We start from the raw sequence: 14,485 nt of genomic DNA, 5'->3' as shown, positions 1-14,485 counted from the left end.
TACACGACTACTTAATAATCTTGGCATTATATATAGGGTACCATGTAACTTACCACCTCAACCAAAACACTTTTGAAAGTGAAAGAATACAATTAATAATAAATCTACACAAAATATAGTTAAACATTCGTGGCGCAGGCAAACTTTGATGCCATGTAACAGTTGTTTTGAATTTCCTAGGTATTCTGGGGAGTGTGGAGGAGGGGAGAAGTGTTGAAGGGAATTAACAGTATTTGATAATTTTATTTCAGGTAACTTTCTTGGCAGGGTGTCTGATAGAGGAGGTTAACTTTCCCAGTAAAAAGTACGCTTAATCTGATTCTGTAAAATAGATGTAAAACTGAGAATTTTACAAAGGAAGAAAGCAGGGCGCACAGAGACTTATTTACCAAATAAATTAGAGAAGAATTAAGCCTGGGATTCTTTCTTCAATGTCAGTGCTTTAAATACATCAAAGCATCCACCATCCTTACCACCATTAACAATTTCAGTGATCCTTAGCAAATTGCATTAAATGGCTAAGTTTTTCACAACTACAAGAAGAAAGGCTTGAACCAATTGACTTTTAGCATTTTTACAGGCTGCACACACTTAGCATCATACACAGTTATGAGTGTAATGATTTAGGTTCAGCAGGTTAATCTTTATTAATAATACCAAGTCAAGTGATTTGACATTGCTCTTTCCACTCATGGACCTGTTTACAGGATTATGTTAAGTGTCCTTTGGCATTTAACAGAATTTGGTAAAGAACACTTGAAAATCACAGTACTTTACTTTGGACCAAACATTATCACTATGATTCAAATTGATGTTTTTATTTACAAAAGAAAGATTCAGGCTTTCATTTTCAATTTATGCATGCATATATAATACTAAAACAAACACATAATGGTTTATGGCATAATGTATACTTATTTTAGAATGATGTCTCATAATTTACATCACTTAAGCTACTGCCTAGATATAGAGAAGATCTGAGAATATTTGTTCAATTTGTAATGATTTAATAAATAAAAGGTACTGAGATGATGTGTGTGTGTCTGTGTATGTGTATGAAATGAAGAAAGAAGTTAAAAATTCATGTCTCTCGGCGCCTATAGCTCAACCGGCTAAGGCGCCAGCCATGTACACCTAAGGCGACGGGTTCGAATCCCCAGCCCAGACCGCCAAACAACAATGACGGCTGCAACCAAAAAATAGCCAGGCGTTGTGGTGGGTGCTTGTGGTCTCAACTACTTGGGAGGCGGAGGCAGGAGACTCGCTTGAGCCCAGGAGTTGGAGGTTGCTGTGAGCTGTGGTGTCACGGCACTCTACCCAGGGGGACAGCTTGAGGCTCTGTCTCAAAAAAAAAAGAAAAATTCATGTCTCTCTAATTCCATAAAAATATTTTTACTTTGTTGGTAGCTAATCTGGCCCTCCATAGTAAGCCTGAAAAAGTTTCAAATACATTTACAAACATACAGACTCTCTTTCATAATTATGTTCAATTACAGGAAACTATGTGAAAAATTACTAGAAGAATCGATTAAATAAATTAAAATTAGTGTGGGAATTAATTTTGTATGTACGTTATTAAAGGAAAGTCTCACTAAGGTTTGAGAATTTATTAAAATCCATAGTAACAAAATTAAAATAATGCATTCATGAATTATATTATTGTGTTCAAGTATATACATATTTAAAAATATAAAAATCTATAGCTTCTAAAAAGTAATCTAAAAAGAACCTGGCATTGCTGATCAGCTATATTTTAGGTAAATTTCATTGAGTGACAAATTGAGTTTGAACAGTCTATTATGTAGGTAATATAAGTATACACACATGCAAACCCTGTCATTTAGCTTAGGCAGAATTCATGATGTGATCCAAGCTGACACAGCAATTAAGTAGCAGAACACGTATTTGAGTCCAGCTCTATTTGGCACCAAAATTATTTTCACTTGTCATTCTACACAATAAGCAAAATTGAGGGTTCTTGTTATGGGGTTTTTGTTTTTGTTTTTTAAGATAGAGTTTCACTTTGTCACCCCTGGTAGAGTGCTGTAGAGTCATAGCTCATAGCAACCTCAAACTCTTGGGCTCAAGTGATCCTCTTGCCTCAGTCTCAGGAGTAGCTGGGACTACAGGTGCCTGCCACAATGCCTGCTGTTTTTAGACACAGGGTCTCACTCTTACTCAGGCTGGTCTCTAACTCCTGAGCTCAGGCATTTCTCCTGCCTCCCAGAATGAGCAAAATTAAGTTTTGCCAAGAATGGATGCTTCATTGAGATATTTTTTAAAAGTACTCACAACTACCTTCATTAAATAATTCTTCATGTGTATTTAAATACTTAGTGACTTAAGTATATAAATATATCAAAGTAAAGTACACGGATAATTGGCTTTTTGCTTTTTGTGTGTTTCAGATGCAGCTGTTCTCTAGGGTACATTGGCACATTCCACATTGCCACCTTAGAATATTGCTTAGGAAACCAGAGTACAGCAGTGCATGCCCTCTGCCCAGCTGATTTGCACAATTGTAACTGTAGCTATCTGCAAAGACATGAAAGAAACATCTGTGAAATCAAAACTGAAGATTGCAGAACTGTGCCCTGCAAAAATGAATCAACTGGCATCCAATATTTAAGTGGATATTTCTTCTGCAAGTGTGTCCCAGGATTTACAGGCAAGTTTTTCCTGAGAAATTAAATTCTCTATTGGATAATGTTGTTAAAACATTTATTTGACATATCTCAAATGTGCCTAATGATTGGTATTGTAGCCCGCTTTCTCATTTGGTGAAGTCAAATGCCTTCAGTTGAATAATTGGATTGCTCCTTTGGGCAATTTAATCTCTGACTACACAATATTGCTTATGTTAATGAGGCTAATAAGGCCCAGGCTGAGCCTTTGGGAATATGATGATATATGTCAAAGGTCTGAAGAGAAAACCAGGCAGCCAGAACCTCCCAGGAATTTTGCCTGAATAGCTTCAGCCCTACACTTGCGTCTCATCTTTGGCTGCATAAGAACAGTGAATGCCATTTTTTTTTCTAGTTTAAGAATAAACCTTTGAATTTTGTATGGTCTGGGTCAGTTAGATACCCTGATGTTGCTAAGATTTGAAAAAATAAAATCACGAATATATATTATCCTGTGTAAATTCATACAGAAAAAGATTCACAATGTAGTCTAAGGCAGCTTTTAACAATTAATATCAGAAATTAAGCATTCAGATTTTATGCTTGGTCTTACCTTGAAATGATTGTTCATACTAATCTCAAAATATCTTTCTTATCATTACCTTGTAAAAAGCGGTATAGTGACTATCCAGGAAGAAAAAAAATAAATGTTGTCCCTTATGCATCACATTTAAATTTAAATAAAATAATTTTTTAAAGTTTTATTCTAGTTTGATATTCCATTTTATTAAGCAGATCCAATTCTAAAAGTTATTTGGGCTTTCATCTTAAAGGGAGAAATATTTTTCCTATTTGGCATTTAATATAATACGTAGGAGGTTTAGGAGGCAATTTCAAAAGATAAGTTCCAAAAAATGGAAATGGTTATATTATTGGAATAAATGTATAGTCACCCAGATTAGCTTTTTTAAAGATGGAAATACATTTCACTGCAAAAATTCTGGTAAACTTGCTAAAATATTGGTACCATTACTTCACATTCAAACATGTTCTCAGTAAAAATAAAATACCATAAAACATCCTAGCATTGTTAAAAGTCTCTTAGAAAATATATATACACCACCTGTTTTAGTATCAGAATATCTTCCAAAAATTGTTAAATTTATAATTAAGCAGCAATTATAAATAAAACAGAATGAAGAATGATTTCGCTGTTCATAATACCATTACTAATAAAAACATCACTTGTTAACTGATTGTACAATTGCATGAATAATGCATATGTGTAGTTGAGCCCACAATCAATGGACAATCTATCATTTTACATATCAACTTTATATTAGTAGACGTTACATGATTATTAAATATGTATTTTATATATACTACTCATATAGATATACCCCATATAGTATACATCATTTGAAATTGATATAACCCATTTCCCAGATGTGGTTAAAAATTGGACTATTTTTCTTTTACTTTTCAAATTAAATCCAGCATAAGCCTCACCATCTCATCTTATCAGCAAGGCCTCTCTCTTCTATCTACCTGTAGGGTCTTTTTCTTTACAAAGAATTGTAAAAATGCGGGTTTCCTCAGAGTAGAATGTGCACTCCTCTTTCTAACCCTTTCATAGAGTGAGACGTAAAGGGACTGATAACGACTAAATTTGTCGAGGGATGTGAAGTTAACCCCACTAAGGTAGAATATTTGGGGGCAGTCTGAGGTCCGCACCCCTCTTCCTCTCTGCCCCTGGCCCCTCTCCATGAGCCTGGTTCTTTCTCTCAACCAGCTCTACACCCTTCATCTGGATCCTTCCCTGCTTCTGATTCCCCCCTTTCCACCTGCTTTCTCTTCTCTTCCTATGATCCTCTGCCTCCCTTTCTCCCTTCCCATTTGATTTCTCCCTGCTCTCTCTTCCCCCCCTTCCAGCAGCTTCCTTTGCCTCTGTCTGTGTACTCAGGTGTTTTTCCACAGAAGCATGTTAACATTTTTACAAGAGAATTACCATGCTTTTCATATCAGGCATAGTCACCTTTTGTTCCTAATCCTTATCACATTTTTGGAGAATTTTAATATGATAGTTGAATTTCCAAATTAAATGTCAGTCTCTGAATGTCCAGATTGAGTGATCATGAACTTCAGGGAGAATCACCTGGATGCCTTGTTAAAACCAGACCGTGGGCCCCACCTCCACACGCCCTCATTCCATGAACTCTAGAGCCCAGAGGTCTGGGGTGACGCTGATGCTGCGGTCTGGGAACCACATTGAGGGCTTGTGTCAGTCCCAAGATATAAAATTCGCTTTTGAGTGTGGATTACCATTCTGCAAAGGTGAGGAAGCCACAGTACAGTCTCGTCTGCAGGAGACCACGAGTTTCTGGAGTGAGCAGCTGATACCGTCACACGGTAAGGCCAAATACTTCGGTGGATCTTACATTATTTAAATCTGATTCCAAAGCTATTATCTGAAATTTCTCAAAGACTTTAAACTCTGGGAATAATCCCAAGGGATATTTCTCAAGCCACAGCCTTCTGGCCATTCCTATGTCATCCATATCTGTGATGTTTTAGTGATAAATTCAAAGTTTAATGTTTTTTTTTTTTTTAAGTTAATTTTCTCCCCTTGTGCTGTGGACACTATCAGAGTGCTGTTTTCTAAAATTCTCTATTGTCAAAATGAGAGCTTTTAATAGTAGGCAAAATTCTTATATAGGATAATCTTTGTCTTCATTTCACATAGTCCAGGTCTGCCTTGTTCTTTGATGGGAGTAACTGCAGGTACCTTGTCTGACTTTCCTTGTAGTTGTCTCGTTAACAGAAAGAGTCTGGGAAACTCTCCTTTGACCAGCAGGAGGATCCTAGTTGTTATACACAATTAGGTCCAGCCTTTCTCTACTTGCCAGGAGCCCGAGCTAAGCCTCCTTGATATATCCCTCCTTTTCATCTGTTTTCTGCGAGGCTCCTATCCCAAATCAAATTCCTTTCTGCTAAAGTATCACATGTTGCAAAGCTGACTTGCAAAGCTCTGTGCTTCTCTGTTCTTCCAAGTGCCTGCCAGCTACACAGCTTTCTTCTCTTTCTAGGTCTAAGTTACCCTGGCAATACAAAACGTTTCAAATTCCGGGATTAACATTTTCTCAGACTGCTTTTCTTTCCTTATATGTTTGTTAACTTTCGTTCTTGTAGAAATTCAGTACTGTTTCAAGTAAGATTGCATTCAGCTGGAGCTCAGCTTCTATTATACACTGCTGGATACCGATGCCCAGTTTTCATTGCTCTAATATTGGTTTATTCCTCTGATATTACTTTGGCCTTTGTCTTTTCACTGGAGATTTTAGTTCACATTGGCTTATGTGCTTGATTTATATGTGGGTTTAAATAGATGCCTACATTATTTTTTCTATTTGTTTCATCCACTGTTTTTTCTCTTTTTTTTTTGATATTCCTTACACTTTTATGTAACGTGTGTAATCGACTTACCATATTAACAATAAGTGACACTTATACCACATACCAGATAATACAGTGGTTTTAAACATCTTTACCACATTTAGTCCCTTTAAACCTGTATGCATATTTTATAGATCTGCTGTATATATTTAAAACTGCAGAAGATACTATTTTTCTCATTTTATATAGCCAGTATTTGTTGAGACTTACATTGTTCCCTTTGATGTTGCTCTTGTTTCCTTCTTGGGTTTCTACGTGTCCAACTACTGTCTTTGCCATACGTATGATAATCTCCATTCAGCAAACCCTTTTAAGCAGTTCTGCTGTGATGAATTCTCCATTTCCTGAGACTCTTCTCATTCCACTTTTATACTTAAAAGATATTTTGTAGTAGATGAATAAATTAGTTACATGAATGCATGTACTGTACCTAAATTTAATGTCATGGAAATAATAAAGGTGTATGTATTTGGTGACTGTGCATACGTACATATACATGCGTGTGTGTGTCTATCATTGCTGGGCATATATTGACTGGGTAGATCAGTCTCTATTTTTTTAGAGCACATCATAGCACAGAGAATTTATTTAGTTATATTATTATTTTCTTTGAGACTGAGTCTCTGTCTCCCTAGGCAGAGTGCCAATGCATCATAGCTCATAGCAATGTCAAACTCTTGGGCTAAAGTAAGGTGACCAGACATCCTGCTTTTGGCAGGACAGTCCCGGTTTTTAACAATTTTTCCCGTGTCCCACAGCATTTTTAAAAGTCCTGATTTTTGGAAAGAATGCATGACAAGCTAGGGAATGGTGGGAGAACGGGAAGGGAATATATGGTTTTCAGCTGCCATGTGGCTATTTCACCAGGATATGAGTTTTATATTATTTTTGTTAATTTTATAATGTTAAACTTTAATCATAACAAATAATTGTTGAGAACTGATTATCAAGAACTGCTCATCAAAGTTCGCATTGTTGATCAGTTGTTAGAATTTGATGAGAAATATGCCAAAGAATAAAATAATACTATACATAATTTTTAATTTATATTTGTAAATTGTACTTATGTTGAAATTAAAAAATATAAATTACAATACTATTTTTGCATTCTATGAAACTTTTTGTTGCTCTATGTAGACCAAATGTTTAATTAAGAACCAACCCCCTCCAACACTCCCCCCATCAATGGTGTCTCGTTAAAATCTGGTCAACTTAGGCTAAAAAGATCCTGCTCGCCTCAGCTTCATGAGTAGCTGGGACTACAGGCACCCACCATGACACCTGGCTAGTTTTTTTATTTTTAATAAAGATGGGGTCTCTCTCAGGCTGGTCTTGAATTTGTGAGCTCAAGCAATCTATCCGCCTTGACCTCCCAGAGTGCTGGGATTACAAATGTGAGTCACTGGGCCCAGCCTGGTACAGAGGATTTAGCAAAATGCTTAGCTAAAATACTAAAAATCTCCCATAATACTACAACTTAACCCATTTACTTCAGGTCCCTACTCATAGGATTCCTTTATAAATCTGTCTGTCATTGTCTACAGGTCATGTGTACTGATGATGTTCTGAACAGAAAATGGACTGGGGGTGAAAATATTTAACAATTGAAAAAATTAATATATTATGATAATTATTCCATTGCTATGTAAATTTCATTTTGTTTAGTGATTAATATACATGTAGTCCTATTGCTAGAATAGTATTCTGTTCAGTGTCTGATGAAATGAAGGGACTATAGATGGGAATTATATTTCTGTCTGCTTGGATCTTGGACTTTGAGCTTATTGAAGGCTGACCTAATCAAATGCTAGAAACATTTTTGAAATGTAATATTTAAAGAAAGGCTATGGGAGGGAAAAAAACTGTTAGTGACTTTTAAAATGGCAAAGGGATTTCGGCCTCATGAAAGGTAGCGTACATTATTATCTAGATGGCAGCTCTTTACTATAGTACAACACGTTTTTCTTTCAGATTCTGATTCAGTTCTAAATAGTAGTTTCCCCTAAACTCATTAAAATGCAAAAGCTACACAAAACATTGTTTGCATAATTATAAAATAATTTACTAAATGTTGAATTTCAGGAAGAAAAAGGTTACATGCAGGAATTTAATTAGTGATCTGGCAACACAAAATAGTCAACATTGGTTCTAATTGTATGCACATCTGGGATTTTCTCCAAAAGAGCTAGATTTCTAAAGGTCAAGCATTTATATTAAAGTGTTATAAAATCACCGTCTTGTAATAAGGAGGATGAGCTGCTTTTGATAAGTAACACAAATCAGCTTCCCCAGGGAGATGGCCAAACACATTCATCTCATATGTGAAATATTTGCACTGACATGTTTATCACTTATGCTGGGCCCATTCCCACTGTGGGGGATTCCAAAGCAAATGAGTAAAGTAATAAGGGGATCAGCCAGTCTGTGCCAAAGTAACTGAAGGCGATGGGGTTGCCGGTCCTAAGCTACAGACAGTAATCTCTATAAAGCACCTTTATTTTCAATTTTCTTATTATTGTGTACAGGTTGGTATTTTATTCCCCCTTTAAATACTCATCCCACTTTGCTGTAAGGAGAAATACTGAAAGGATCTTCGGTTTTCTGGAAGAAATCTGGTGTGTTCATATAAGGGGATAACATTACTACTGGGGTATACATTTTTCTTAGCTGCTTCAAGCTCTATGCAATTTCATTTCTTGAACTTGCCCATTGAATGCAAAATAAATAAATAAATAAATAAACCAATTAATAATCCAGTGCCAATACAAACTAAAAAACCAACATAAAACTATTAAACTCCACTATTTTTTAATCAAATATCAAGCAGCCCAAGGCCATAAAATATTTAAAAATTTGAGGTCTCAATTTCAATGTGAGAAGCCGCATTGCATAACTAGGTGGCATGTCACTGATAACTTATTTTGATAATATTTTTCTTCCCTTTTCTTCCAAAATATTTTTAGTGCTCTCAGAGAATTATTGTTACTCATGATAGAGAATTTTTTGTTTTCATTTCTATGAATTTTAAGTACAAAGGTAATGTATGTAATTCTATCAATATTAAAGACTTCCTATGTTGGGGGCAGCGCCTGTGGCTCAAAGAGCACGGTGCTGACCCCATATACTGGAGGTAGTGAGTTCAAACCTGGCCCTGGACAAAGACTGCAAAAAAAAAACAAAGAAAAAAAAAAAAAAGATTTCCTATGTTCAGTTTTAAAAATATAAATATTTCTAGGGCTTGCTGGGTATTGATAATTAATTCAAAACATGTAGAAATCCTTTTTTAAAATTCAACTAAAATCTGTGTTGATAGCCAATAATTTTGCCTGTAGGATTATAAAATATAATATATAAACTGAGCCTTGAAGGATGAATTGGATAAAGCTAGAGTCTTAAAATATGCCACAAAATGCAAAGTAGCCATTAAAGAAATGAAAGAATGAGACACAGCTACATTTGCCAGAGATTGAGATAATAAATGAGACCAAGTTGTTAAATTGAAGTGTGATATGTACATACATGCATATTGTACAATAATTTTAGTTATTAAGAAACTAAGAAATAACTAAATGAAAATCAATGAGAACAGAGACCTAAATAAACAGATAGTGGTTTGAAAGTGCCATTATTTTAGTTAGAATTTTTTGGCTGCAAATACAAACATAATTGTGTGTTTATCATGTCTACGGGAAATGATACGGGAGTTATTGGGAAGGTGATTTAGGGTGGGTCAGAATTTCCTTTCTGCCAGCCAATGGCCTTGCTACCCCTGGGAAATTGAAGTGTTAGCTCAGGGAACTTCCTGATAGGTGGAGACTGAAGGTGTCAATGAACCAATTTGGTCACCTCATAAAGATTGGTACTCGCTGTGTAAATTCCAGCAATACCTGGGGAAGTTTATTCTCTTGATTTTTGCACATCATTATTGGTTAAATAATATAGTTGTCCAATTTCATTCTGTTGTGATCAGGTCACAAGTTACCTCTGTATTCAGAATTGAATATGAAATGCCAGTAATATTTCTAGATTTGTATATTTAGAACATTTTCTGTCATTTAATAACTTTCCTGTGGTTTGGCATTACACTATTTATATTTTTGGAGTTTTTTAGTTTCTTTGAAAATGTTATTCTGGGGCTACATTATACAAACAAGCCTCCGAAAGCTAGGGAAGGAAAGCACTGCTCCAACTCAGTCTTTTTTATGAGTAGAAGAGAACATGGCTTTTCTCGCTGTCGGGGCACCTCTTAAGAGATTTCTAATCTGTACAAGCTTCAGAAATGCTGACTAAATCTAAAAACCATTACAAAACAGCAACCTAAACACAAGAGCGAAAAGATGCTTTGTGTGTGTGTGTGTGTGTGTGTGTGTGTGTGTACTCCTCAGAAAACAATGTAACTAATTTATCTTTTCTTACTTTGGCTACAATTTAAATGTAATCCTGGTCAGCTCTCACACATAAGAAAATGAAGGGTTTTAATTTAAATTCTGTAAAAAAATAGAGAAAAAATGGACAAACTCTTCATAGTAAAAATTACAAAATATTTGAAAATTGAGCCACAAAATGTATCCAAAAATAAGAGATTTCAAATACAATCTTCCATTGCTCTATTTGATGTTAGAGCAATGTTAAAATGTATCATATACTTTCCATTTTTGGAAAAGATATCTTAGGAGGAACCGTACCTTTTAACATTATTTTTGTAAAGAAATGTTAGAGTTTTAAGACTGGCGGAGTGGCTCATGCCTGTAATTCTAACATTCTGGGAGGCTGAGGCAGGTGAATTTCTTGAGCTCAGGAGTTCAAGACTAGCCTGAGTAAGAATGAGACCCCAGCTCTACTAGAAGTAGAAAAAAAGCAAACAAAAAACTATCTGGGTGTCATGCGGATACCTATAGTCCCAGCTACCTGGGATGCTGAGACAGGAGGATTGCTTGAGCCTAAGAAGTTGAGGTTGCTGTGAGCTACAATGATGCCACAGCACTCTACTCAGGGTGATAGGTGAGACTGTCTCAAAAAAAAAAAAATTAACTTAGAATTTCAAAAATTATTTTTGGAACAATTTTCTTTCAAGTGAATATCATAATGTCAACCAGACCTTTAATGGAAAAAAAAGGATGACTGTGTAATCTGTGTCACATCAGAAGATATGGTGGAGAGCATTTTTTTTTTTTTTTTTCAATTCACACAGACCTAAAATATGGTCAGGAAACATCAAACACAAAAAATATGCATATGTTTTTTAAAAAGGAAAAAAAAGTCTAGTTTGCTTTTCAAGATAATATTTCTAGGGAGGGGAGAAGAGGAGGGGAGGGGGAGGATGGGTGGGGGAGGGTGATTGGAGGGATCACCTCTAAGGTTTATCTTACAAGGGTACAAGTGAATCTTTCTAAAAGTAGAATATAAACGTCTTAACACAATAACTAAGAAAATGACATGAAAGCTATGTTAACCTGTTTAATGAAAATATTTCAAATTGTATATGAAAACACCACACTGCACCCTATAATTGCATTAATGTACACAGTTATCATTTAATAAAAAAAGATAATATTTCACTGTGTTTTCATTTAGTTAGGTAGAAAGTACCTCTTACTATATGAACACAAAGAAATGTGAATTTATCAGATGTATTACAGTAAGTTACTGAGTAATCCAAGCTTATTGCTCCATAAACATTCTGCCAATAATTTAGAGATTTTAAAATATGCTCTAACAAAATTATGTATTATCCATTCTTCTGTATACAATCTATTTATTTTTCTATATATATATATTTAGTCATGTTGCTACAAAGTGTCATGTAAGGTCATAGAGATTAATTTATACTTCTTTGGAGGGGGGAGTCAGAGTCTCACTTTGTCACCCTTGGTAGAGTGCTATGTCATCACAGCTCATAGCAACCTCAAACTCTGAGGCTCAAGTGATCCTCTTGCCTCAGCCTCCTGAGTAGCTGGGTCTATAGGCACCTGCCACAACATCTGGCTATTTTTAGGGACTAACTCATGCTGGTCTCCAACTCCTGAGCTCAAGCAATCCCTCTATGAGGCCTTGGCCTCATAGAATGCTAGGATTACAGGAATGAACCACCACTCCTAGCCTTTAATTATACATTTAAAACTATTTAGTTGTGTCATAAATTTTACATTTGTACCCCCAAAATGAATATATGCAGTTATATTAGCAAAATTCAAGCTGAATATATCTGTAAAGCAAGAAGCATAGATAATGATAATTATTTTATTATTATTATTTTGAAATAGTCTCACTACGTGGCCCTCGGTACAATGCGGTGGCATCATAGCTCACAGCAACTTCAAACTATTGGGCTTAAGTGATTCTCTTGCCTCAGCCTCCCAAGTAACTGGGACTACAGGCACCCTGAACAATCCCTGGCTATTTTTGTTGTTGTTGCAGTCGTCGTTGTTGTTTAGGTGGCCTAGGGTGGTTCAAACCTGATACCCTTGGTGTACATGGCTAGCGCCATAACCACTGTACTATGGGCACTGAGCCTGATAATGAAAATTATAAGAGGCAATAACTTATCAAATTAGTAGTTATAAGCACACACGGTAAAAATTAGTTTTAAAAATACTGTCTTTTTGAGGTCTATTTAATAGAGAGATCCTGACTTTTTTCTTACCAACTTACCAAGCTTTGTTCATGTTGTAACTGAGGCAGTTAAAGCATATTATTGAAAACAAAATGGCAGAAGCTAAGATTACATATAAGTTAATTTTAGGAGGATAAAAAGCATGAAATCTGGCTAGATTTTTGTTTGTTTGTTTGTTTTGAGACAGGGTCTCATTATGTTGCCCTCAGTAGAGTGCTGTGGCATCTTAGCTCACGGTAACCTCAAACTCTTGGGCTCAAGGAATTATCCCTCATGGCTCAGCCTCCCAAGTAGCTATTATTATTATATTATTATTATATTTGGTAAAGTGGATTATCCATTATCTGACAGAGATTATCCTTCACAAAGTGTGCAGTGGCCAAAGCTAGGCACAGCCCAAAATATGAGCATGCATCAGCACAGAGGCCAAACAGCCATAACTGCACCCCAGACAAGGACATGAGCTGTGTTCTAAGTCTTTTTGAGAGGAATATCAATGGTTCTAGATCTTTTCATTCTTCTAGGAATGATAATTCATTGAATTGTTGGAAAACAGTGACCACACTCAGCCTATGAAGTTCAGATTGTGTAAACTTTAATGGAAATGTCAAGAAAATTGAAGTGAAAATAGTCTACTTTATATGCAGTTATAAGATTGTTTTTATTTCTACTCAGACAAACTTATTCCCTTAACCTACCAAGTGAGGCCCAAAATTTGCATCATAATAAAAGTGGAAACATATCATTAATGAAGCTCAAAAGTGCTTTTTGACAAAATCTGCTTGACATAAAAGAAAATAGTGTGATGTAAATATTTTATGTTAAAAAAGCATGTATATTGAGAAAAAAAGTTGTGAGAAAAGAAAGCAAAGTAAAAAATATCTAAATGAAATTGCCAGGTAGTATAAATACACAGAAGAAGCAGTAATCTCCATCGAAAGCCGTGAGAGTGGGATCAGTATCACAAAGGTCAGATCCGTAATGTGAAGAATAAATTTGGAAGATTTCTACTTAACATAAAGAATATGGTTAAAGGACGTGTTATTAACAGATAAGACATTGGACTGCCAAACATATTTATTATTGATATTACTAAATGAAAACAAATACTAAAATACAATAAAGCCAAAATGTAAAACCAGTTTCGAACCTATTTAAAACACTGAAATTATCACTTGAAATTGAGAGTGAACATTAATGTATCCAGCTAAATATCATGAGCTTAAAAATATTTTACAAAACAATAAAAATTACTACAGAATAGGACTTTACTCTTCAACAGAAGGTCAAGTAGAACATTGTCTATAGAATTTTGATGGGAAAATGTTGATTGACAAGGCTGAGGCATGTGTTTTACACATGAGTAGGCAAGGACGAAATTTTAGAATAGAGTACAGTTCATTTTAAATTTTACAGAAGAAACGTCAGTATTGCTCTGGGTAGTTGAAAGTGTAATATACTAATGGATATAAAAATTTTAAACCATGTATTTTATAACTAAGATGACAGATCATGTCCAAAAATATAGAAGCAGTCAGATGTATTTATGGAAAGCCATTATTCGAAAGCTCACAAAGTCAAGACCAGCCTGAGCAAAAGCGAGACCCTGTCTCTATTTAAAAGAAAATAGAAAAAAACTGAGGCAAGAGGATCTATTGAGCCCAAGAGTTGGAGGTTGCTGTGAGGTATGATGATGCCGTTGCACTCTACCCAGGGCAACTGCTTGAACCTCTGTCTCAAAAAAAAAAAAAAAAAAGCCGAGTGCAGTGGCTCATGTGTGTAATCCTCACAGTTG

At 35.4% G+C, this 14,485-nt stretch overlaps 1 protein-coding gene across 1 annotated transcript in view; it reads left to right on the top strand.

Moving 5' to 3' along the window:
• EYS (eyes shut homolog (Drosophila)) overlaps nt 1-14,485 on the top strand; it is a 1,547,934-nt gene that overhangs the window by 161,827 nt on the left and 1,371,622 nt on the right. Inside the window, exon 11 of the mRNA XM_012805052.1 lies at nt 2,409-2,668. Coding sequence (XP_012660506.1) covers nt 2,409-2,668 — 260 coding nt within the window. The remainder of the gene's footprint in view (nt 1-2,408; nt 2,669-14,485) is intronic.

This window comes from Otolemur garnettii, unplaced genomic scaffold (assembly GCF_000181295.1).
Source record: "Otolemur garnettii isolate 467f Iridium unplaced genomic scaffold, OtoGar3 scaffold00035, whole genome shotgun sequence".
Classification (NCBI taxonomy): Eukaryota; Metazoa; Chordata; class Mammalia; order Primates; family Galagidae; genus Otolemur; species Otolemur garnettii.
Note: the sequence above shows the minus strand (reverse complement) of the source record. Positions and strands in the feature narration are given on the sequence as shown.